This window comes from Sesamum indicum, linkage group LG10 (assembly GCF_026168435.1).
Source record: "Sesamum indicum cultivar Baizhima isolate 11 linkage group LG10, ASM2616843v1, whole genome shotgun sequence".
Lineage (NCBI taxonomy): Eukaryota > Viridiplantae > Streptophyta > Magnoliopsida > Lamiales > Pedaliaceae > Sesamum > Sesamum indicum.
Window position 1 is genome coordinate 2,529,236 of NC_142666.1, and position 25,988 is coordinate 2,555,223.

The 25,988-nt window shown below is 36.3% G+C and overlaps 3 protein-coding genes across 3 annotated transcripts; 2 read left to right on the top strand and 1 right to left on the bottom strand.

The window, feature by feature from the left end:
- The first annotated feature begins 2,518 nt into the window (after nucleotides 1-2,518).
- On the top strand, nucleotides 2,519-9,266 carry LOC105172555 (T-complex protein 11). Its single transcript, XM_011094040.3, has 11 exons — nucleotides 2,519-3,092; nucleotides 3,984-4,108; nucleotides 4,644-5,088; nucleotides 5,175-5,290; nucleotides 5,491-6,259; nucleotides 6,572-7,012; nucleotides 7,109-7,297; nucleotides 7,390-7,617; nucleotides 7,775-8,123; nucleotides 8,219-8,408; nucleotides 8,521-9,266. Exons 1-11 carry the CDS (start codon nucleotides 2,898-2,900, stop codon nucleotides 8,987-8,989), a joined length of 3,516 nt encoding a protein of 1,171 aa, XP_011092342.1. The 5' UTR covers nucleotides 2,519-2,897; the 3' UTR covers nucleotides 8,990-9,266.
- A 951-nt stretch (nucleotides 9,267-10,217) lies between these two features.
- LOC105172554 (serine/threonine-protein kinase SRK2A) lies at nucleotides 10,218-14,036 on the bottom strand. Its single transcript, XM_011094039.3, has 9 exons — nucleotides 13,468-14,036; nucleotides 13,147-13,221; nucleotides 12,965-13,066; nucleotides 12,790-12,843; nucleotides 12,602-12,694; nucleotides 12,413-12,505; nucleotides 11,874-11,978; nucleotides 11,663-11,761; nucleotides 10,218-10,893 (listed from the first exon to the last, which is right to left on the bottom strand). Exons 1-9 carry the CDS (start codon nucleotides 13,585-13,587, stop codon nucleotides 10,567-10,569), a joined length of 1,068 nt encoding a protein of 355 aa, XP_011092341.1. The 5' UTR covers nucleotides 13,588-14,036; the 3' UTR covers nucleotides 10,218-10,566.
- Nucleotides 14,037-18,338: 4,302 nt separating this feature from the next.
- On the top strand, nucleotides 18,339-25,899 carry LOC105172553 (transmembrane 9 superfamily member 1). Its single transcript, XM_011094036.3, has 12 exons — nucleotides 18,339-18,551; nucleotides 21,201-21,393; nucleotides 21,479-21,583; nucleotides 22,272-22,289; nucleotides 22,382-22,476; nucleotides 22,553-22,705; nucleotides 22,972-23,106; nucleotides 23,179-23,345; nucleotides 23,580-23,674; nucleotides 23,803-24,176; nucleotides 25,028-25,301; nucleotides 25,479-25,899. Exons 1-12 carry the CDS (start codon nucleotides 18,462-18,464, stop codon nucleotides 25,544-25,546), a joined length of 1,767 nt encoding a protein of 588 aa, XP_011092338.1. The 5' UTR covers nucleotides 18,339-18,461; the 3' UTR covers nucleotides 25,547-25,899.
- The last annotated feature ends 89 nt before the right edge of the window (nucleotides 25,900-25,988 follow it).

The following is a 25,988-nucleotide window of genomic DNA, read 5'->3' on the forward strand; positions in this document are numbered from 1 at the left end:
ACCACAGCTTCACAACAGCCATTAACTGTTGTTTCTGCAAGCATAGCAGAATATTAGCTATGGCCAAAATCATGGCAACTGTTTTGGCTATAACTAAAAAATTATGGCGAATATTGATTAATTATGATAAAAATTTAAATTTTTATTTTTATTTTATTTAATTGTGATTAATAGTGTTGATTTATCATAATTTTTAAACTATTGTTATTTATAGTGTGACAAAAATTTTAATTTTTTTTTAATGGTACCACTATATGAATGACTAGTATGCCCTCATATATAATAGTTATGATAAAGGGCACTTAGAGAGGAAAAAGGGGACAACAATATCATTATTTGGCACATGAAACTTGCTTTTTTTGGTCATAATTGTAACTACAAATATATTGATCTCCATCATGACCACTAAATGGTTAAAGATTTGAGAAATCACTCTCACCAGTAATGATGTTGAATTAATTGACCACTGAAAAAACATTTATTTATAAGATCTAAATCAATTTATTGCAAAAAGTTCATTTGGATAAAACTAAAGCACTAGTATAATTTTTTCATTAAGAAAAAATAACAATTAAGATTGATTTTTTTTTTTATACATGCGGAGATAAATTGGGATAACGGATGTGATGCGAGCAAAAAGTTAGTCATTAGAAAAGGTCTGATTCGATATCTTCGAGTATTGATTTTACAAGTTTTAAAATAGAGACCTACAGTAAACACATTAGTACTTTGATACCCAAGTCAATAAATCAAAAGCAGTTGAAAACGATGAAATGATCGTGAAATAAGAGTAAGTTGATAAAAATATAGAGTTTTCATGTACGCTAATAGCCTAAAGTTACCCTTCAAAGTGAGAGTGGTTTTTTTAAGCAAGCTCTCAACTCTTAGGACTTGAGAGGAGGCCATACCTTCTTGGACTTTATTTAGATTCCCCTAAGTTTCGGGGGAACACCTACCCCTCACGAAAGTAGCTATCCTCCATGGATAGATCTATCCCCCACGAGCTGGCCGTCTTTGGATAAGGTTGCCAAGTCTTCAATGGAGCTGTTGGGTGCCTCCAACTACGATACTTTAAGACTTGGATTACCCAACTGGCAGCTCAATTGAGTTGTCGTAGAGTGCTTATAGACACGTGGATCTTTCTACCAACGTGGACGTGAGTGCCTACCACTAAGGTAGGGCGTGATTGGGTTTAGCCCTGGAAAGAATTCTTTGGGCGTCAAAACCTTGGGATCGAGAGGAGATTGTTAAAAATACGTTGCCTGGTCCTCCCGATAAACCTTTGTGTCTAGCCAAACTCTTCTATCTAGTCACCTCCTTTTGGACCTAGGCTTTTCATTGCTTAGGTTCGTCTAGGCCTTCTCATAGGTCGCTTGGACCCCTTGTTGGGCTTTTGTATTCTTAAGGGTATTTTTCAGTCTCCCCACTCTAATAGGCGGGGGCTAGAACCACCTTATTAGAGTAGGTACCCCCAGCGAGATTCCCTTATTAGGTGATAGAGTAACTGCCTTTTAAGGGATACGAATTTTTGGTAATTGAAGACAGATACGATCTGTGAAGCCATAATGGTGTGTGGGCAAATTTGTTGAACACATCATTGAGATGTTATTGGACAAATCCTTACAAAATGTAAGATACAGTGTCAAAATTATAAACATGCCACTCATAATAACACCACACACATTGTTAAAAACACAATTCTATCCAAAATAATATTTCGATAAATATGTAATACACTATACAAAACTGATTATGCAAGCGCAAAATCGTCCTTGATGGTTCGATTTACAATTTCAAAACTGATTATGCAAGCGCAAAAATTGTAGCTAAAATTTGAAACTACTTCATACTTGAAGTCAATCAAGAAATTAAAATATTATTTAAAACGAACATGATGAACAATTATGATTTGGATAAAAACAAAGATAAATTATATTGACTCCCCCTTGTAATTAGATCTAATGACACACACACACATGTCCTTTGTGATATTACAGCTACACCCCCTCAAGAATTGTTAGTATAGTATACTTAATAAGTGTTTGCGTAAAATTTTCACACTGAATATAAAAAATATTATTGTAATTCAATAATAATTTCAAAAAATATATTTATAAATTAAAAATAATAATTATATAATTAGATTTAATATCAGGAACTGGCGATCATATTTACTCTAAAAACAACGTTGCTCGAAACGCAAGTTTAGACTACTAAATCACGTGGTCAAAGCAGAAGTTAAGGAGTTAGGTCATGGGCAAAATGGTAAAATACGAAAAGCGGTAGAGTCGCACAATGTCAAAATAGAAACGTGCAACTTTCATTAAAGGCGAGCGGAGAGTGTACCGTTGGGGTTACCTACAAGCTGACGTGGCTACCTGTCTTCTTTCAATTAAGCAACCGCAGAGAAAACACGCGTTTCTGCACGCAACCTCAACACGCTTCTTCCCAACGCCTTTCTAACAAAGCACGATTTCGTTCCATCAATACGAAAAAGTAGAAACCCCATAAAAAGCTCACCCCCACACTCAAAACCAAGAAAACAAACCCATTTCCATTTCCATTTCCATTTCAATTTCAATCGTCGTTCCCTTTCCTGAACCTTCTCTCTCTCTCTTTCTCTCTCAAACCTTCCTTTCTCTCTCTGTCTGTAGATATATATATATGTATATTTTGTATACTTTCGTGTGTATATAATCTCTTCGCACACGCGCGCGCGCCGGGCTCGTATGTGTTTTGTGAATGATAATTGATTGTTTGTGTTGAGAGTTTCGGTTGGTGAATTCGTACTGTCAGTGAGTTTTGGTTGTGAATAGTGGTTTTGATCGTCGGGGGTTGAGGTGTGTTCATTACTGTTGGTTTCTTGATTCTTCGTTGTTGATTTTGGTTGTTGCCTGATGGAGTCGGCTGAGAGGGGGAGGCCTGTGGGGGGAATTGCCATGGAGTTTCCGGCGAGCGACGGGGTTTTGTCCTGCTCGCCGCCGACTATCCCGACGTGGCTCCGGAGGAGGCTTTCGGAGACGAAGACGCCACCGCCTTCTACAATTGAAGAAATCGAAGCCAAGCTTCGTGAGGCTGATCTTCGACGTCAAGTACAATTTTCTATTCTTATTTCGTCTCAGTATTTCTGGCTCAGATTTTTTTTTCTCGATTTTGGTGGAAATTTCTGTCTTTTGTTTCTCATGGCTATAGAGTTCTAAATTATTTAACTTACGTAGTGGATTAGTGTTTAAGTTTAGTTTATTTTCCTTTAAAAAAGTTTTTAGTTTATCTAATTATGGAAACCACTGGATGGATCATTCTTTTTATTTTTTTTTTTTTGAAGTTTTGGTAGAATTGGCAATATTTGGTGTTTTGAAGTATCTTATAATTGGTACTTTATAAGCTCCTTGAAATTTTCAAGGAAAACTTTGGCTTCTTTGATGAACTTAGTTTTGAATTCTTCTTATTATTTTCTCATTCTGTTGCTCTAGCCTTACTTGTAAAGGTTTGGTTTTTTTCCCATCGTGTTAGGTGAAAGTTGGGTGAGTAGTATGTTTAAACTGCCTCCGCTAACCGAATGAAAAAATCACGCACCTCAGACACAAACAACATGTCAGACCTTTTGACTTTAGCTGTTCTTTGTGATTACTACATCTTCTCCTCCTCCTGCTGCCCCTCTCCCATAAGCAAATGTTTGGTTGAACATGTCATTCTTCTTGCTGTTAATATTTATATCCTTGTAGTAGTACATGCCATGGTTCTGATGAGAATTACGAGTCTTTATCACAATACTGTTTTAATCCTGTTGATCCTGCTAAATACCAATCCTGATTTCTCTCGTCTCTTGAAGTGAGTAACTCAAAGCCGCATCTTATCAACTTATTGTTACTTTTCTTTTTTGTCTGCTGGTGTTTTGTGCATCATTATTATTCTTTGGTTACAGATTTTGACTATATTGATAGGCTTTGACATGATAATTTTTTTCATCGTTCAAACTGCAGAAATTCTATGAGAATTTATCAAGCAAGGCTAGGCCGAAGCCCAGAAGCCCTTCACGATCTTCATCTCATGAAGATGATCTTGGACAGCGCTTGGAGGCTAAGCTCCTAGCTGCTGAAGAGAAGAGGTAAACTTGTGGTCCCTGGGTCTTACTTCAAAGCCACATCAGTCCAAGTAGCACAGTAGTGCATTCATATCTCTCTTTCATACTTGCTCACATTTTGCATTTGTTAACTTAAGATTATCAAAACTTCCACCTTGTTGCAATCGTAGTGATTATTAGAAGACATACCATGAATAATTAAATTTCCTTGCTGCATCAGCTTGTTTAGTGGTTTGGTGAATTTGTTTTTTACATGTTTGTCATGTTTATGCTTGCCCTTTGCTTACTGTAATCTGGGTCCAGATCTTCTTGCATGCCAATCCTGAAACAGCAGTGAATGATAATGTGTGTGTGCATATACTAATTTTGCTATTTCAACATAGGTTGCTGCATCAGCTTGTTTAGTGGTTTGGTGAATTTGTTTTTCATGTTTGTCATGTTTATGCTTGCCCTTTTGCTTACTGTAATGTGGGTCCAGATCTCTTGCATGCCAATCCTTAAACAGCAGTGAATGATAATGTGTGTGTGCATATACTAATTTTGCTATTTGAAAACATAGGTTGAGTATGCTGGCTAATGCTCAGATGCGGCTGGCTAAGCTTGATGAGTTGCGGCAGGCTGCTAAGACACAGGTGGAAATGCGCTTCAAAAAGGAACGTGCTGAGTTAGGTACGAAGGTTGAAATGCGAGTTCGGCAAGCAGAGGCCAACAGACTGCTTATTCTTCGGGCTTATCGGCAAAGGAGGGCCACTCTGAAGGAGAGGACCTCTCAGTCATTAATGCGACGATCCGCTCGAGAGAGTAAGTACAAAGAGCGGGTGCGTGCTGCAATGTGCCAGAAGCGTGCAGCTGCTGAGAGAAAGCGACTGGGATTACTAGAAGCAGAGAAGAGGAAGGCACGTGCTAGGGTCTTACAGGTGCAAAAAGTAGCCAGCTCTATCTCTCACCAGAGAGAGATTGAGCGAAGTGAAATGAAAAACAAGCTAGAAGACAGACTGCAACGGGTACTGTTAATCAACATTTTAGAATACATGATTTCTTGTTTGTTTTGGCCATGCTGTTAGAACTTTTGAGTTTTTGATGTGAATAGGCGAGGAGAAAGAGAGCAGAGTATTTGAAGCAGAGAGGAAGACCATATAACGCTGTCCTTAATAGCTTGCACACCATGCATGAGCAGGCTGATATACTTGCCAGAAAAATAGCAAGGTATTTTTAGCATTCTTATTTCATTTGACCTTTTTAAGTTTCCATTTGACGTACTGCCCCCTTAGCTATTTGTACATGGGTCTCTTGGAGTTTAGACAAGCTCCCTGTGCCTTAATAAACGTTTTTCTAGAAATAAGGAATTCTTGCAAATTGTCCTGCAAACTGAGCTTAGGATATTTCTCATCTTGAAAATATTGCAGGTGCTGGAAGAAGTTCACAATGCTGAAGAAAACGACTGTGACTCTAGTCAAAGCGTATAATGACTTGAATATTAATGAGAAATCAGTGAAGTCACTGCCATTTGAGCAGTTTGCACTTCTTATTCAGTCAACTGATACACTTCATACTACTAAGGCTTTGCTCGATCGGCTTGAAATTCGCTACAGATTATCTCAATGTATTCCTAATCCTTCCGCTTGGAATGACATTGACCATCTCCTCAAGCGAGTAGCCTCTCCGAAAAGGAAGGAAGTACCTAGGAAAGCCGTCTTCAACAGAGAAGAGAAAAAGACATTACCCAGCAGACATGTCGGTAGAAATCTTCCTCTATCAAGGTACCAAGTGAGAGTTGTTCTCTGTGCTTACATGATACTGGGTCATCCAGATGCTGTAATTAGTGGCCAAGGAGAGCGCGAGGCGGCTTTGGTAAAATCTGCTGTGAAATTTGTGAAGGAGTTCGATTTGCTGATTAAGATAATACTAAATGGGCCCTTGGAAGTTTCGGATGAGGAATCTGGCCATGTAATGATGCGTCGGACCTTCAGGGCTCAGCTTGCAGCATTTGATTCTGCCTGGTGCTCCTTCTTGAATAGCTTTGTGGTGTGGAAGGCTAAGGATGCTAGGTCATTAGAGGAGGATTTGGTTAGAGCTGCTTGTCGTCTGGAGCTTTCTATGATTCAGACCTGCAAGATGACTCCTGATGGGGACAGTGGTCCTCTCTCACATGATATGAAAGCTATCCAGAAACAGGTTTGTCCCCTAGCTTTATCCTATCTAAGAACCGATAGCCTTTTCTTGCTGAACATTCAAGTAATTCTTTTTCTAACTTTCTTGCTGAACATTCAAGTAATTCTTTTTCTAACTTTTCTTGCTGAACATTACCATTTGGTGTTAGTTACCGTAATAGTATAGAATATAAGAAATTTGACTTTAAACTTTAAGGACCATCTGCATTTTTGTTATAAAAAATGTTCCTTTTGGAAATAGGAAAGTGGTACGTCTAAGACTTGGAGAGGAATATCCACGATGATTCATTCTTGATGTGCCTACCGTGTACTGCAGGTATCTGAGGATCAGAAACTCTTAAGAGAGAAAGTACTACACCTTGGTGGAGGTGCTGGTATTGAGCGTATGGAAACTGCACTTTCTGACACACGGAAGAAATTTTTTAATGCAAAGGAGAACGGGAGCCCAATAACTCCGTTGTCTACACTTATCCTATCCCCAAGTCCAGCTTCCTCTTCTTCTTTTGGTAGCTCAGTTAAAGCGAGTAATGCATCTGTGAGCTCTCAAAAGCAAAGCTCAGTGGTGCGATCTTTATTCAGGGAACATGCTGACCCTAAGGAAGTTAGTTCCCCTGTGTCAAGCTCTAGCATTTCCCGATTCTCTGGTGAGAGTTTGGACATGGAGAATGTGAGGATTGTCAATGAATATGTTCACGGGGAGCGCCTTGCTTTTGCTGATAGCTTCAGTTCAGCTGGTGGATATCAAAGCAACATCATGGTTCGTGGTTTTAGCCTGCTTATGCCATCTTTATTATATATTGATCTTTCACAAGCTGTTTATACTAATTTTTGTGAAATCTTATGTCATGACCAGGCAAAGGTAAAAGAGACGATGGAAAAAGCATTTTGGGATGGCATCATTGAATCTGTGAGACAGGATGAACCTAACTACAGTCATGTTGTGGGATTGATGAGCGAGGTGAGGGATGGAATTTGTGCATTGGCCCCAGCGAGCTGGAGACAAGAAATTATTGAAGCTATTGACCTGGAAATTCTCACTCAGGTGAATTATGTTATAATTTGTTTCTCTGCTCTTCTGGTTACTTCTGCCATTCAGAAATATTGATCAACTTATTTTGGTTGTCTTAACTCTAGGTGCTGAACTCGGGAAAATTAGACATCAATTTTCTTGGGAGGATTCTCGAATATGCATTGACCACTCTGCGGAAGCTGTCCGCTCCAGCTTATGAGGATGAATTGAAGAAAAAGCACCAGCAGTTTATGAAAGATCTTGCGGAGACGTGTTGGGCCAGTGGCAGCTCAGAGAATTCACAAGTAATCGCTTTAATTAAGGGCCTGCGTTTTGTCCTAGAACAAATACAGGTATTGATTCTGCTTTAATTATGATTTCAGCTGCATATCTTTTTTTATCCTAGAACAAAGAGGATCTTTGTCTGGCTTAAGACAAGTACTTGAAGCAGTTATACATCCTTAATTACATTCTCATTTTATGATGGGAGAATGCTTTGTCTTGTCCCAGGAACTGAAGCAAGAAGTAAGCAAAGCGCGCATCAGAATTTTGGAACCGTTCTTGAACGGACCTGAGGCCTTATATTTTCTTGGAAAAGCTTTCACTAATCGATATGGCCATCCGTCTAACGCGCTGACTGCTTTACCCTCCACTGCAAAATGGCTTTCATCTGTACGCGGAGGTAAAGATGAGGAATGGAACGAACACAAATGTTTACTCTCTGAGTTGACAAGGAGACAAGAGAATTCGTCAAGTTTTCTGCCGACCACTACTCTTCGAACCGGAGGAAGTTCATTAGTTAAAATGAACGGAAATCAAGTTGATGTATCTTCAACGTCGAGTGCTACAACCTTTATTGGTTGGTATTTTGTGTCAGAATATGCATCTCTTAATTTGTTTTGCTACTAATCATTGTAAAATAGTGAATGTCAACACTTATTGTTCTTACTCCAGAGACCATTGATCCCCATTTGGAATGCAAAGGAGAGGAGATTGATCTGTTGGTGAGGTTAGGCTTGTTGAAGTTGGTAAACAAGATAGCTGGTTTGACAGAAGGTGAGCTGCCGGAAACTATGAGCCTCAATCTCTTCAGGCTAAGAGGTGTGCAGTCCCAAGTCCAGAAGATTGTTGTGATAGCAACAAGGTAGGTTTTGGATGCATAATGTGGAAAATATTGATTCTTTCATTCTATAATCCAATTGGCTTATTTTTCCCTTCCACCTACTTACGGATTCTTTAAAATCGCACGACTGCAGTGTTTTAGTCTTGCGGCAGACTCTTCTGAGTCAGCGAATAGTAACCAGCCAAGCGCAAATGGACACCATACTTTCCAGCAGTGTTAAACAGCTTTCTGAATGTCTCGACTCGGCTGCAGATGCTGGCATCAAAGATATTGTCGAGATGCTCACCCCTGAAGACGACAAATCAGTTGACACTAAGCTTCATCCAATGAAAGAACTAATGGCCAGGATGTTGAGTAAAAGCCTGCAAGAAGATGATGCTGTTTTCACCCGTGTCTCTCGTGCCGTATATCTGGCCTTGAGAGGAATTGTGCTTGGAGGAACTGGAAAACAAGGGAGAGAATTAGCAGAAACGGCGTTACAGAAAGTTGGGGCGTCCCTGCTTGTCGATGAGGTTGTCAAAGCTGCAACGGTGCTGGTGGTCACAGCCAAGGTGTCTGTGATCGTTCACGGCCCTTGGTATGCAAACTTGACGAAAGATTGAGTTTTACTTGGTTGTGTTGTACATATTTGTTAGCATCCTGATTGTTTAGCTGCTGTGTACAAATTAATCTTTGGCATGTGATGGTGTAAAAAAGATCCGAGGGTATTGATGTTGTGTAGAAAAAATGATATTGGATTGGAAGATGGAATATGTATATATAGATGAATGAATAAGGAAGAGGATGTTGTGTTTCTGTCTGGTGGTAAATTTGTTGGTGGTGTCTTAGGAGCAATTTATCACTTGAATAAAGTGTTGTATGTTAATTGTTGGATCAAAATTCTTAAACCCAGTCAGGGACATGCTGATGCCTGTTGCTTTTCTGCCAAGGAAATGAATTTGCATTCCCCCCACCTTCTCTTCTTTCATACGTCCGATGTTAAGTGTTGTAAAAATTAAAAAATTATAGCTGAATTAGAAGTGGGTGGTGATTGAAAAGAATTCGCTTAATATTTATAATTGTCTTTTGTTAAATAATTATTTTTTATAACCTTTTTTATTTCAAGTAGTATATTTTATTTTATTTTATAAATATTGTCATTATTATCAAAATATTAAATACATTAAAATAATTAAATGTTAATCCAATAATGCCCCACTACGTAACATAATTAATTTGTTCATTCATAGACGATAAATAAATTTGTATTATTGCCAAAAAGATATATTTTTCTATTAATCTATCACAGCAATGTAATTTACATTTTTTCATATTAGTATAAGATAACATAGAAAATAAAATTTTAAATATGTGAAATTATAAATTATTAAAATTAATTATTTGAAAACACATTATATCTAGATGAAAATTTTGAAAATAAATTTAAAAAAAAAAAAGTGAACTTGAATTAAGATCATTAGAATGAAGATAAAATAGAACAATAGAAAGTTAAATTTATCTATAAAAAGACCTAAACAACGAAAAGCAGCATCTCCCAAAATGCTTGTAACTTTTAGCTTCAAAATACTTTTTGGAACAATTTCAAAAACAAGAATTAACATCCCAAACATCTAATTATCTCTTTAAAATTAAAAATTGAAAAACGCTTTTCCAAAGTTCTCACAAACACTCCCTCAGGCAAACTCGAGAGTACTTTTATAAAATAACAAATTTTTTTCACTACATGCAATAAAATAAGAACTAGGTCTAAACACAAGATTACATGCAAGTGTTTCCTTTTCTTTTCTTTTTGATGGGATGGGGGTGAGGGAGATGGGAGCAAACACAAGATCACAATTAAATATAAATTCACATAAATACAATACAGTATTCTTTGGTAAGACCCAAATAACAACTATGTCTAAACTGCAAACACCACATATGTTCCACGCAAACAAACCCTAAAAATTTCTTCACAATGTTCCCCTTTTTCTTTTGGTTATTCACAACAACGCAGTTTTGCAAGTTCCCTCAGCAAAGTAAACTGCACAAGCCTCCTGAGCAACAACAACAACGACGCTAAACATGTACAGACTTATTGAAGCCCACATTCCGAGTAAACTCGAACTCTTTACAACCACAAAAGTATGATGAGGTTTGCCAAACTAAAATCACGTCTTGTACATCATTAAGAGAGGCCTCAAGTGAGACGTACCTCCCCACTTGCATGAGCGGCCTTCACTTGCTTCTCGTACTCGTCTTCATCTTCTTCCTCCACCTCCTCTTCTTCTACATCTTCCTCTTTATCCTCCTCCTCTTCGCCTCCCCACCCAAAACCACCAACTGAGCGGGACACAGGAGCAGGTGTTTTGGCCTCCTCCACAATTTTCATGATCTCCTCGACAGTTTGAAGGGAATAGGTGGGATTTTCTCTACGGTAGTATGTAGCCTGAGCTGCATCTGTTAATTCCCTTGGTAAATTCTTCAGAAACCATGGGTGTGTCTTGATATCTTTGATAGTAATTCTCTGCACAACACATAATAATCATTTGGTAATATGTAATGTAGGTAATTTTAGGCCTAAATAGTTGTAGTATTCAGTTACTCCTGGATCCCATCAAGAGAGAATCTGATATGGGAATTACAATGATGACACCACCCAATCTATGGTGGCACGGTCATAAGTACAAGTGACCCAGACACAAAATCTATGTTAAGAAGATGTCGAGCTTATGTTAACATCGTACCTCTTTCCAATTCACACAAATAGCAGCAATCTTAAAATTATTTGGAACAAACACAATAAAGAGTCATCTAAGATTCCAACAAGATTTATATTTGCTTTACTGTAATATTATATGAAAACAGTTTGTGGATAGAAAAATTTTAAGATTAAAGATAATCTTGAAGCTCAATTTTCGAAATGGTTATTAACTAACAAGTTACAAAATCAGAGTAGTTCATCATAAGCAAGGAGTCAACCGATAAACTAAGCACTCACATCCATTGATGTAGGCCCAATAGTCAGAAAGGATTCTAATTCAAATGTATTAATACATTAGCATGCAAATCAATCATTTACTATTTTGGATATCGATCAAGGATTGTGCCCAATTTCATATAGCAAAAATCCTGACTAAAAGTGACAAAAATGACCAAATCTCAGTATTAAAGCAATCTGAAGTTATCATGATCTGGAAGTACAAGTAGAAGTAGATTATGATCAGTTGGCCCCCACCAAAACATAAAAGAAGTCGGTCTGAGAGAAACTTCAGTTATGAAATGAGAACACTTACCCTAGCTGGATTGGCGACAAAAATGCGAGAAAGGAGGTGCCTACAATCTTGAGATATGTGGACATAGTCAGGGATCTTGTACTGGACAGCCATTATCCTCTGGGAAAGAGTATCAATATATTAGGGATAAATGACAATATACGTCCTCAACATAAATATGAAAGAATAAAAAGCCCTTGGAACATCAAAAGGACCCAGTGAAAAGGTTTACTTGGATGGTTCTCCTGAAGTTCCTTGGATCTTCTTGATCTTCAAAGGGATATGCTCCAACCAGCATAACATAAAGTGTCACGCCACACGACCATACATCAGCCAACTGGACCAAAACCAACCAAAGTTAAACAAAAATGCAAAATCAAGCAATTTCATTCTTCATGCAGGGGCATGCATGGAGGCACACAGACCATAGAGGGAGGGATGAAATACAACCTAGTAACTCATAGAGGGTGGTATAAAACTGAGCTAGTTGGCCTGAGCTCATAGTAAGCAAGAGGGCTGGGAAGAAGGGAGCGGGCCCATTTCATAGAAAAGGGTAAAGGACTTATTGTGTCAATTCCCAAGCATAATATACTCATTATCATAATAAAACGTAGCCAGAGAAAAACTGAAGATGCGTTGCAGATAATAAGTGAGCTAACATAATACAAACAAGTTATCAAACCAGAAGAAAGCAGGAAAAATAGACAAAAATAAATAACAGCCGGCAATTAATGGGAATATTACCACAAGAGAACAGGCTAACATGCTTACCTTCCCGTCATATTCTCTTCTAGATAGAACCTCTGGAGCTATATAAGCAGGTGTGCCAACAGTTGATTTGGGCCTTGAATGAAGCAGAGATGACTAAACAACAGATAGAACAACACAGTAATGGAGCCTGCTGGTGCAAAATTCACCTGTAGCCAGTAAGTTAAACGTAGAGAGATAACTTATTATTACCTTTGAGTAACCAAAATCACATATTTTCAGGCGTGGAGCAGGGCTTCCATCCAGAAGGGTGTTCTCCAGCTTCAAATCACGATGGCATATTTGCTGAGATCAAACATGTGTAAGGATCAATGGATTCAGAAAATAACATAAATTTTCACTCATCCATATATGAGCCAACTTGTATGCTAAGTCCTCACCATGGAGTGGCAGTAATTGACTCCAGAAATAAGCTGCTGGAAAAAGTACCTGGCCTGAAATATGAGGAAATATAGACCATGACGTTCAAGATGTAGAAACTAATACCCCTTTCTTGAGGGAACCATATCCATTTATTACAAAACTAAAGTCAGGGAAAGACAAAAGCTGTAATACCTCATCTTCACTAAATCTTCCAGCATTGCAGATCCTCTCAAACAGTTCTCCACCTGCAGCATATTCCATAACGATGGCCAGATGAGTGGGCGTCAAAACCACCTGCATCCCAAAACCCAAACTAGAAGTCAGCATAATAAACTTAATCTAAGAGAAAACTCCAAGAAAATCAGGTTCATCACCTCTTTGAATCTAATTATGTTAGGATGCCGAAGTGATCTATGATTTATGATCTCTCGCGCCACATTCTCATCAATCTACAGCCAAAACCAGAAATAAGCATCTAATCTCCAGGAAATTCATTTGTACAGCAAACAACACGAATTTAATAAATGAGGTATACACCCAATAGAAGAAAAGGCTAAAAGCGCACTTAGATCAGTCTAAAAACTCAAACCCATGAATTTAACAAACCAAAAACACAAACACAAATAGTTGAAATGAGTAACAGCAACCTACAAAAGTACAGGTGATCTGCTACTATAAGTATGAATAGTGCAAACCTTATGTCCTCTTTCAATGTATTTCATCGCCACAAGCTCTTTAGTCTCCTTGTTTCTCATGAGCCTTGCCACACCAAAATTTCCAGAGCCTATATCCTTGACAAGTTCGTATTTATCCATTTTTGCCTTTTCTTCCCACTATCTGCTACACTAATCTGCTGAAAATCAAAGCAAAAACCCACCAAACTTATGCAAAATTGGGCTCTATTTCACTGATTTAAGCTTCAATTTCCTAAACCCAAACCCAAACCGAAAGGAAATCAGTTGATTACAAGGTAGAAAGCCACAATTCCAGCAGAAACTTAGTAAAGATGCTCGGAATTCAAAAGAGGAATACAAGACTTCCTGATTAACTACTAATCGAAACTCCAATTTAGGGTTTCTCTAACATTACAGGAATTGGAAAAAAGTGCTTCCTCTGCGAAAATTGAAATGAGTTTCAGTGAGAAACCGGCGAAAAGAGCACAGATTTGCTGCTGGAATTTGAAGAAAAGCAAGGAATATCTGGTGACTACTGAGTTGTGTACTGTACCAAAGAGATTCCCAAGAAGAATTTCAGAGCAGTCTCTCTCTCTCTCTATATATATATATATATATAGGAGAGAGAAAAGCTGTTGAATTATTTGATTTTGATTAAGACTGATTGATGGGCCTTGAATTTGGGGCGGCGAGGCCCAGCCCAAATTTGGAAATCATGGGCAGCCCAATCTCAAGCCCAAATTTTCCGGGAAAATAACTTTATTTCTATAATATTATAAAACAAAATCTTTTAGCCTACTAATTTTTTAATACCCAAATTTATCTTTCATTTCATTTATTCTTTTTAAATTTTTTTGATGAATTTAATAATTTTAATTTTTTTAATAATTTTAATAATTTTATAATTATATTTTTTTTTCTTAACTACTCACTAATCCATATTTCTCATTCACCTCACTTCTTCATATTTATTATAATTTATAGTAATAATTTATTCTTTTCATAATTTTTTTTCCATCCCACATAAATATTTTTTTTGTATGCTCGCAAAAATCGTGTGCTATGATAACTAGTTATATATATAGGGATAGTTACACTTAGACACCTTTAAAAATATGAAATTACGCTTTCTCCTAAAAAATATGTAATAATGTTAACATCATTCTCTCTCTCTCTCTCTGTCTATATATATATATATATATATATATATATTACTTCATCCCTTTATAAGTACATATATATACACGAAAATATAATCATTAAATATCACATTACAGTGCATGTGGTAGTTTGGGTAAATTATATTTTTGGTCCCATAAGTGGACTTATTTCTAATTTTAGTCTCACACTCAAATTAATTCGCACATTTAGTTCCATATGTAATTTTTTTTTTCAATTTGAGGACCCAAGGGGGGATTCCATCCAAAACTTAACGGTAGCTGCTTAATCCGTTAGTTGCTGTTAAATGTGGAGGGAAACATGGAGATTTGAAGGGAAAGTCAACAACTTAGTGGGAAAAACCATTACACCCTCTTCCTTCTATTTGAGTCCTATTTCTTCATTTTTCTCTTGCATTTAGTAGGAAAAATGTCACAAAATATGGCTATTAATAGAGAAGTTTTGTCATTGTGGAAGGCATGCAATTTTGAAAACCTCATGGACCGTCAACAACCCAGATAGGAGATTTTTTGGGTGTACAAAAAAAATAAGCAGGTGTGGTTTTTTTCGTTGGGAAGACCCGCCGATGTGTGCAAGGACAAAGGTTGTCATACCCGAATTGCTTCAAAAATTGAATAGAATGGAGGACAAAATGGCACAGATGTAATGAAGACCAACTGTTTTAGTTTAATTTTTTGGTTGTATCTTGGCTTATGGTGTTGTTTAAGTATTGTTTTGGTTGATTCTTCCTCAATTTTTTTTGGAGTATATACTCCAATTTTTCATGTATTCGGCATGAATTTTAGGTTGCTAATTTTAGGATATGTAATATATATTTTGTACTCTATCATCCTGTTGTTTTGTAATCGACAGTTTGTAATTTTCCCTCCAAATCTCCATGTTTTCCCTCCACATTTAACAGCAATTGACGGATTAAGCAGTTGCCGTTAAGTTTTGGACAGAACCCCCCCCCTTGGTCCTTAAATTGAAAAAAAAAAACCACATATGGGACAAATGTGCGAATTGCCCTGAGTGTGTGACTAAAATTAGAAACAAATCCACTTATGGGACAAAAAATATAATTTTACCCTGGTAGTTTTTCAACAAAATTTAGTTGAAAATAATTATAAATGACAAAGTACAAAGTTTTGTAAAATTGAGATGGTAAGTTGACAAAAAAAAAATTAATATCAAAGTGTAAAATGGGGCACAGTTCGAATGATAAAATGTAATTTACCGTAATGATAATAATGCACGCTTTTGTCTCTGTCAAAAGAAAAATAATAATAATAATAACAATGCACGCTTTTTTCAATGGAATACGTGGAGAAAGTCGTCATGCATCTAGTTTATGCTTTGGCATGCAAGTAAAAGTGCTAATAAATTCATGTCAATGTCACAATAGACGTGTTTTCACTTTATTTAATTTCGACCAGTCATTTTAAGACATTAGGAAAACAATAAATAAAATACACTTTTCTCAATTTAAGTCTTAGTCTTGATGCCATGTGCTTCTACCTAAATGAAAAGTTATTATTTTTTAATTATTTTCTTATAGTTAATGCCATGTGCCAACTTGCCTAATTGATTAAGAAATATATACATATATATATAGACTCTTTATAATTTGAAAAATTATATTTATTACTCGTGATATTTGCTTCTACCTAACAAATAATTAGTTTATTCGTTAGTTAAAATTTACCAAAATTACTGATATTAACAAGAAAAACCGTATATATTTATCCTTAATTGATTTATCGAAGGTCAAATAAATTTTTTTATGATAAAATTATCCTCATACGTCTTCATACGTTAATGCATGTGATGATTTATTATAAGGGTAATTTATTTTCAAAAATTTTATTTTTTCTACAATAAGTCAATCGAGGTTAAATATCAAATTTCATTCAATTTTCTTGTTAATATCAGCAGATTCAGTGAATTCTGACTAACGGGGGAGACAATTGTCATAGGGAAGCAAACCCCAGAAATATTAAACGTAATTTTTTAAACCACATCAAATTTATATATAATTACACTAAACATAAGGATAGGGGATCGTAATAGTCGCTATGGAGAATTGCATGTGGCAAGAAAGAGGGGACTAAGACCTATAGAAAAGCTATAAAAAGACTTTAAATTGGCCATCAAATTAAGGTTTGATTTAGGGTCCACTTGCTTAAATGAATGTAGAGATTCTTCTAGTGATGCACTCCCCAAAAGGTTTTTAATTAATTTCAAATTTATGAATAAATATTAATTATTCTCAACTACAATAATAATAGTGAAGTAAATGATGACAATAAGTAGTCATTTTTAATTGAATAAAAAATTTAAATATGACACTTCTTTTTTTTTTTTGTCGCGAATAAAATATAAACCGACTCTACTGTAAAATTGATAAGTTTTATTTCTTGAACGCGAGTTGACTATTTACAAAAATTTAGTTTTTTGGTTCAAATTTTTTATATTGAATCTGTGTTGTATTTTGTATTATAATTATATATGTGTGTGTTGCGTTATTTGTATATTTAAGACGTTCTTTTATGCCTGTGACGTGTATATATATATAATTAAGATAAAATGGAATGATATTTTGCAGTAAAAAGATTTATTGTTATTGCAACTGTTAGGTATTCAAGCTCGGATGAAAGCGTTTTTGTTGCACTTGATGCACCAAACTGACGGCCCTCAGACAAAGTAAGTACTGAGTAAAATAGATTGAGGCCCGCGCAACTGTTGTGACAAACTCACAATTTGAACAATAGTTATAATTCAAATTGGGTATTTCACAACAATGGGTGTGCTGGTTGACCTGCTACTTAATAAATTAAAGAAAAAAGTAAAATAAAGTTATAATATTTTTTTTAATTTTAAATTATATTCAATACTCATATTGTAGATATTACTATATTTATACGCGAATCATCTATTTATTTTTTCCAAAAAAAATACAATAATTTGAATTCAATTTAACTTAAATCAATCAAAATTGTCTCGCGTTATTAATATGTAACTGCGTTCAATAGAACAGGTCTGACCAAAATGGCTAAATTCCATTTTACCTCGTGTGTTTTGTTAAATTAACCAAAAAAATCCTTGTGATCTGAAAATAGGCAAAAATAAAAAAACGTCGTATTTTGTAAACCCCTGCAAAAAAACCCCTTCGCTGTTAGGATTTGACGGAGAGTGCACTACACGCGCGAGTGGTGCGACTTGGGGACTGTTTTGACATCCTTGTATGATTTTTTATTACAATTATGACTAAAATGCCCTATATGTAAAAATTTAATTCCATTACACTTTAAAAAAAGAAAAAAAAACGTGTGTTGAATTAAAAAAATACAGTGAATATTTTGCCTATTTTTAAAACAAAAAAAAGTTTTGTACCAACTTTTTAAAACACAAAAGGTATTTTTGCAATTTAGTGCACCAAAATCGAATACATGCACTATATTGTAATTAGCACCGAACTGGTGCCAACTGCAACGGAACGGAATAGTATTTTCAATTTAAATTAAGACTATTATAAGAAATTGTCATTATTGTGTGTAATTATATTTTGATATTTTTTTTATATTATATAATTATCTTCTCTTAATAAATTTTTATAAGTAATTTATTATTTATTTTAATTTACTATTTCATATATAATTTGAAGTATTTTGTAATTTATTTAATAAATATATTTAATAAATACTTTATTTTGCACACATTGCATGTGCTCCAAATTACTCCCAGTGCATAGTAAACTACAATAATAAAACCTCGGATTTCATTTTCCTCCCCCATTACCGCACGACCCGACCCGACCCGATTAAAGATTCTCACCGTCGCCGGCGACCCACTACCCAATGCCGCTCACCGTCCGACGATCATTCTGTCTACTCGCTGCCGTCATCCTCTTCCTCTCGCCGGCGCTCGCTTCCGAGTCCGATCACAAGGTACACTTGTATGATCATCATATCGTTCGTCTCACCTCGATCCGTGACGCGTTAAACCCTAACTTTAGCTGTCTTATGCGTATAAGCTTGGACTAATTTCGTTAAGGAAAATGTTGTTGGTGTTTTTACATTTGACTGGTGGAAAAAGTGTCCCTGAGTTGCTTAGATTAAATTGGTGTGGTGAGACGTGCCGGATTATTTAGTTAAATTGGTTAAGGAATGTGCTGACTGTTAAGATCCATTTGAGATCTTGACTTGTTTATCATGGTCGTTCTAGCGATAAATGGGATGTAGTGTGGTTTCCTGCTCCATCAATGGGAATCCGGCCTATGAAAATGTGTTGTGGCGTCAGTTAAGTTGTAAGGCATTTTGAACGTTCTTATCATCGTACCTACACTGTCCATGGTTGGCGTGGGATATGTATGACCTCTGGGAAGGGGAGTATAGGTAGGTGAATGGCAGTATGTTGATTTCAAATGTTTGCTCTAGCTTGACCAACTTTTACTGGCTGATTTTAGGATGACTTAGTTGGCTAGGTCGTCAATTGCCATATACATTGGGAATTTTCTTGTATGATCTGGGTGTGGAAAGATCATACACTAGCATAATTTAGGCCTCATTGCTGATGGGATATGATCCAAACCATTTGATGTTCTATACCAGGTCCATATAAAAAAAGCCATATATTTTGACAGGAGATTGATGCTAAAGTTGTTTATTGTAGTTGTTTATTCACCGGGGCACTTTCTTGTGAAAAATGGTGGCTTGAAGAGAATGATGATTGAGAAACTGAAACTGAGGTTGTATTATGTGACAATGCCAACATAAAATTCGTAGTCCCTGTTTTCTTCTGATATTAACTCCAAATGAAAGCTGTTGGTTTTATGATTTGAGGATGGCTATTTCTGTCCGTTCATTTCATTTTATAGTTAGCACCTAAATCAACAAAAGTGGCCATGGACTTTGGAGGTCAATTTTTATTGCCAATACACTTAAGATTTTACGATGTTGTACACTATGGTGATCGCATTTTAGGAAATTTCACGGCATCTGTCTACTTTTTTTACATTCAACTGTTTTTTCTTTGAATACATTTTTGTGATTTGGTGTTCCTTTATTCATGATCAGCATAAGATACGTCCTTAATGTATTTTCTATGTAGTATCTTAAGTGAAACAAAAGAACTGCCTGTGCATGTGTTTGTAACTTATGCATCATGGTATTTACGGTGTTAGGTACAAGGTAATGGCAGCTCAGCAAAGGCCTTTCCTGCTATATATTGTTATGTTCAGCAATATGCACTTGAATTGTTTGTAAAAATTAAGGTTATCATTTCCATAACACGGAAATTTTTGTTCAAGTTCAATTGTGTACTCTAAATGAGGCGGACAAAGGAATGGAAAAGGTCTATGGCCAAATTAGTGAATTTAAAAGATTATTTAAATGGAACCCCTTTCTATCTAAATTTATATTTGTGCACATGATGAGTCCTTGTACCAAATATTAAGGCTGTGAATGAAGCTTTATGAACGAGCTTACATTGGGTCAAGCTCAAGTTCCATTGGGCTTGATGACCTAGACTCAAGATCAACTATAAATTCTTTTTGGCTTAACTCACAGTTTTTAACACTAACTTACGCTATTAGACTTTTATTAACAAAAACTGGACTACACAATGATATTTGGGATGGAGAAACTTATCTTGTGAGATGCACTAGATAAAACTTTTGAGTTAATGAAATTGAAAAAAATTCAAAACTTGTAAGCAATAGCATTAAACATTTCAATAAAAAACTAAAGCCATAAAAAAATTAAAATCTCTATAAATAACAATAACCTGACATAAAAACTCGAAGTTATTGGTCAAAGTCATTTCAAAGATTTTGTCCTGATATCTGCACTTCTTTGTCTAAGTAAACTTCTAGCAAAGAACTTATTATAGAGCTTACATTAGTTAGGTTTCCTGAATATGTAATTATATTAAACTACATGAGAGGTCAATGTTGTTATTGGGCAATCCCTTTAAGACTCAAGGTTACTCACAATTCACAGGGTCACTTTGAATGCTGCAAGTCACCATGCTCATATTTAATTAGGCTCATCAAAAAGTGGGATTACGATTGGGCTTGCCGTAGGCCTACATTGGCTGGTAGTTAGCATGACAGTTTGGTCCTTGTTATTCTCCTGTGCCTTTTGGTTGTTCAGATTTCGTGTGATGTTGGAGGATCTTAATTCGAGCACCCACATTGGCTTTTCAATATTTTGTTTTTGTTTTTGTGACGATTTTTTACCTTCTTTTGGTGGTTTATACATACTGGTATAATTAGTGCCCTTGTTATTTCCTGAATAATTTCAAATATATCCCCTCATCTATGGGATTTGTCTACTGATGTGGTCGTGATCAGCAAAGTAGAATCTTCTGTTATACTTTAACCATATTAACTTCCACCATCAAAGAAAGTCTTTACCGAAACCAATAAAACCACCCTGTAAAAGTACTAGAAACATTTATTTATCCATAGCATATTTGTCACTGGAATGGACATTTATTTCCTCTTGTTTTGTCCTATTGTATTCTGCTTGAGAATCTTGACATTGTTCATTACTTCGGCTGCAAAATCTCTCACACTCTTTTCCTTTCTTTTGCAGTATCAACCCGATGAACCTGTCACCCTTTGGGTAAATAAAGTAGGGCCATACCATAATCCGCAAGAAACATACAATTATTACAGCCTTCCATTTTGTCATCCATCAGGCAATGCTGCTCACAAGTGGGGTGGTCTTGGTGAGGTATTGGGTGGAAATGAGCTTATTGATAGTCTGATTGACATAAAATTCAAAAGTATGTGTACGTAGATCTCTCGACTCTATCATGTATTCAGGTGCTATTTTATCAGATTATATAGTTAATTTTTTTCGTTTGGCAGAACCGGTGGAGAAGACTACCATTTGTGAGCTTGAACTTGATGAAGAAAAAGTCAAACAATTCAAGGATGCTATTGAAAATAATTACTGGTTTGAATTTTTCATGGGTATGTCACATGCTTATTCTTTTGTTTCTCACTTGTATCGTGATGGTTAAATTCTGTGGGGGTAAAATCGAGCATGCAGTAAATGTAAGACTATGAAACACTATTACAGTATATGCTATCATCCTAATGTGACTGATACGTATTCATGGTATCATGACCTGTACTGTTTTTAACTAAAATATACTTGATCTATTTGCTGTTCTCTGTTGTTACATGTATTTCATTTTTACTCAAAGCTTATCGCTCTGTCATGCGGTCTCAATGCTTTTCTCGTAATTTTTCGTTTTATTTAAAATATTCTTATATCTCGGAAAATATTGTTAGGGAGACTAGTTTTGGTTAATTTAGCCTTTTATTCAGTATAATACATATAAGTTCTGGAGGAGAGACAGCATATTATTGAGCAAATATGAGTGGACCATTATAGTCGTTTTGTCTTAGCACTATGATGTGCCGAAGATGTTATTGTTGATAAGGCTTGTCCATGGTTCTTGAACCTATTTCCTACAGTATCCATAGTCAACTGAATTTGGCTTCACAAAGACACAGACACACGCTGCACAAGACAAAGACTCGCCTAGTTTGAGTGCCTTTTCAGCTTTTTTCGGGTGTACTTTTGGATATTAGTGCCATATCTAATTTCTATTTTCATTTTCTGTTGTTGCTGTTGTGCTGACCACGGGTTCAGATGATCTGCCTTTATGGGGTATGCTTCCCTTGGACTTATTTCTGAATATTAGTGTACTCTGAAGATAACAATGCACAGATGTTTTAACTGAAAATTACTTTCTTTTGCAGGCTTTGTTGGTGAGCTACATTCTGAAAGAAATGGTGACAACAAGCATGTGCTCTATACACACAAAATCATAAATGTGTTGTACAACAAAGATCAAGTCAGAAGCTGTTTAAATGCTGTTTTTAGAGTGTCATTTTTTCAGCTTCCTCTAGCTAACTTGCTTTGTCTTGTAGATCATTCAAGTAAACCTAACTCAACAGAACCCAAAACCCTTGGAAGTGGGAAGTACGTTGGACATGACGTACTCTGTGAAATGGAATCCAACAGATATAACTTTTGCACGCCGTTTTGATGTCTACCTCGACTACCCATTTTTTGAGCATCAGGTAGCATTGACATTCATGCAAGGATGTCATATGTGAAGAAAATTTTCCATCTTCATGTCAGTTTCCAGAAAATAATATGAAATGGTGGTTTAGTTGGTTTCTGGAAATATGACATTTCTACAGATTTCCCTTTCATGTAAACGTATTGGTTAAATGAGCTTAACTCTTCACAGCATAAAAGAGACATAAGTGGATTACTGGATATTTTCTGATAGTAATTACAAACTTGAGGTGTTGAGTTTTGACTTACTTTCTACTCCTTGCAGATACATTGGTTCTCCATTTTCAATTCCTTCATGATGGTTATGTTTCTTACCGGTCTGGTATCAATGATATTGATGCGAACTTTGCGAAATGATTATGCTAAATATGCTCGTGAGGATGACGATCTAGAAACCCTGGTAATGGCCGTATTTTCGGTTTTGGATTGTTTCATAGTCTATTGCTGATGGGTTTAAACTCTTTATGTGCAGGAAAGAGATGTCAATGAAGAGTCTGGTTGGAAACTTGTTCATGGAGACGTATTTCGGACCCCTCGCAGCCTAGTTTTACTCTCTGCCCTTGTTGGAACCGGTGCACAACTGGCATTGCTGGTTCTTCTTGTCATCTTATGTGCTATTGTCGGAATGTTGTATGTCGGGTATGGCGTGATTTAATGTACTTGAACATTGAAATCTCCGAACACCTTTCTGGTTTCATCCCTCTCCCTTTTCTACCCAAACCTTTCTTTTCAAAGTTCAGCAAAACTGAAGGATCATTATTTCAATTAGCAGAGTGGAAAATCCACTGCTGTTCGCTTTCTGTTCATGCACTAACCATATCGTTAACAGAGGATTATTACCTTATAACAATTTTTGGTGTATGCTTTATTCAGGCGAGGAGCAATTGTCACTACTTTCATAATATGTTATGCTTTCACATCATTCATTTCAGGCTATGTCAGTGGTGGGATGTATTCTCGTCATGGCGGTATGACTGTCATGCTGCTGGTTTCAACTTTTCTGGGACTCATTCTTTCTTTGCCACATTTATACTTCAGTTAATGTAATACTGGTATGTTTTTCATATTGTTCTTATGCTGCTCATCCTCACTGCAGGTAAGAATTGGATCAAGTCGATGATTCTCACAGCTTCACTTTTCCCATTCCTGTGCTTTGGGATTGGCTTTATTTTGAACACTATTGCGATATTCTATGGGTCCCTAGCAGCCATCCCCTTTGGTACTATGGTGGTTGTTTTTGTCATATGGGCTTTTATTTCTTTTCCCCTAGCACTTTTGGGTACAGTTATTGGAAGAAACTGGAGTGGTGCTCCGAACAATCCATGCCGTGTGAAAACCATCCCTCGTCCGATCCCAAACAAGAAGTGGTACCTGACATCTTCTGTAGTCTCTATGATGGGAGGATTGCTTCCCTTTGGCAGCATATTCATTGAGATGTACTTTGTTTTCACTTCCTTCTGGAATTACAAGGTAACATATACCTCTATGAATTTGAATGGATCATCTAAGACCATTTATGATACCCATTTGCTTTCACTAACGCGGAGAGGTAAGATGTAAAGCTGTTAATTTGAGTGATCCTACAAGTAGAGCCCTAGGAGTTTGTTTCTATTCTATTTCTCATAAACAAATGTATAAGCTTTGCGTTGCGGCATTACTTCCACCTATCTTTGTGTCTGACTGCTCGACACCACACATTCGTCCATGTTCTAGGACTTATTTTCAGATGAGTTTCTTCTTCGTAAAAGTTTTAGACCAAGTGGAAGCAATGCGTGATGACTTGTTATAAAGTTGCTTTGCTGTGAACCAAACCACTTGAATCATCTAGACCAAATATATATGCAAAGTGCTTTTGGCATGCTGATTAGATTGAAATCTGCCGGTTCTTCCTCATCAATTATGGAATCTTTCTGATTAAGATGTTCACCACTTTGAGGGTGAATTCGGTAATAATTTTCACTTCCAGCCATAATGTCTCTTTAAGGTGATACATTGGAAAATTGGAATGGAAGGTGACAAAGAGTTTTTAGATTGCCATTTAGCTTAGATGAAAAGTTAACTAAGAAACGTACTTGGCCCCTTTCATAAATAATATGTTGCATCCTGAGAACCAAGGTGTCTTTAAGAAATGCGCATATCTTCTTTGTTTTTCCGGTTAGCATGCTGGTGAGCATATGAATCTGTCATTTGTGTCCTTGTTGAATAAAATCGTTGTCAATGTTTATGTTCTCTAAGCAATAGTGCTTATTAAAACGAAGTGATGGTTTTGTAATATATCTACCTAGCTAAATTATATATATTCTTTTGCTTCTTGTGTGCAGGTGTACTATGTCTATGGCTTTATGCTTCTAGTTTTCCTGATTCTTATAATTGTTACCGTGTGTGTAACAATTGTAAGTATATACTTCCTGCTAAATGCTGAGAATTATCACTGGCAGTGGACTTCCTTCTTTTCTGCAGCCTCAACAGCAGTTTATGTGTATTTTTACTCTATATATTACTATTATGTTAAGACAAAGATGTCAGGACTCTTCCAGACCAGCTTCTACTTCGGTTACACATTGATGTTTTGCCTTGGCTTAGGAATTCTTTGCGGTGAGTATAAAATCCTGTCACAATCTTTAACCTTTCAGGGAAAAAAAAGAATTTCCTATTTAACTTACAAATGTTGAGTTGATCCATATGATATATATATTCTTTTCCCTGGGAAAGGATCTGCTTGAAATTTCTAATAATTGATTACTTACCATAGCTTTTCGGATGCACTTTCAGGCGCTGTTGGTTACTTAGGCTCTAATATGTTTGTGAGGAGGATTTACCGAAATATCAAGTGTGACTAGATTTTGTCGGGAAGAGAAAAATGGCAGTAGCATCTCTGTGCTTTCTCATACTCCAAAGGAAGCTTCTTGTTACTTTACCAGGTTCACATTCAATAGTGCCGTCATCGCGAATGATGTGTAACTCAGGATCATGGGGAGGCCAAGAAATCTTCCCCATTCCCGGAGTTGTGTAATGGAGTCTAGTTGCATAATTTAGAATGCAGTAATTATTTTTGTAGTCAGAAAAGCTAGCACGATAATAGACTCTCCTGCACGTAGTTGTTTTCATCAGTTATCGGAAGAAAGATTACACAGGAACGAGTCGTTGCCTGATTTGATTTCCACTTATGCATCATATCATGCAGTTCCCAGTACACTTGAATTGCATATTTTTCTTCTCCAGCTTTGGGTTAACGTGTTTCTTTTATTCCCGTGGGTCGAAATACATGATTATAGTTTGAAA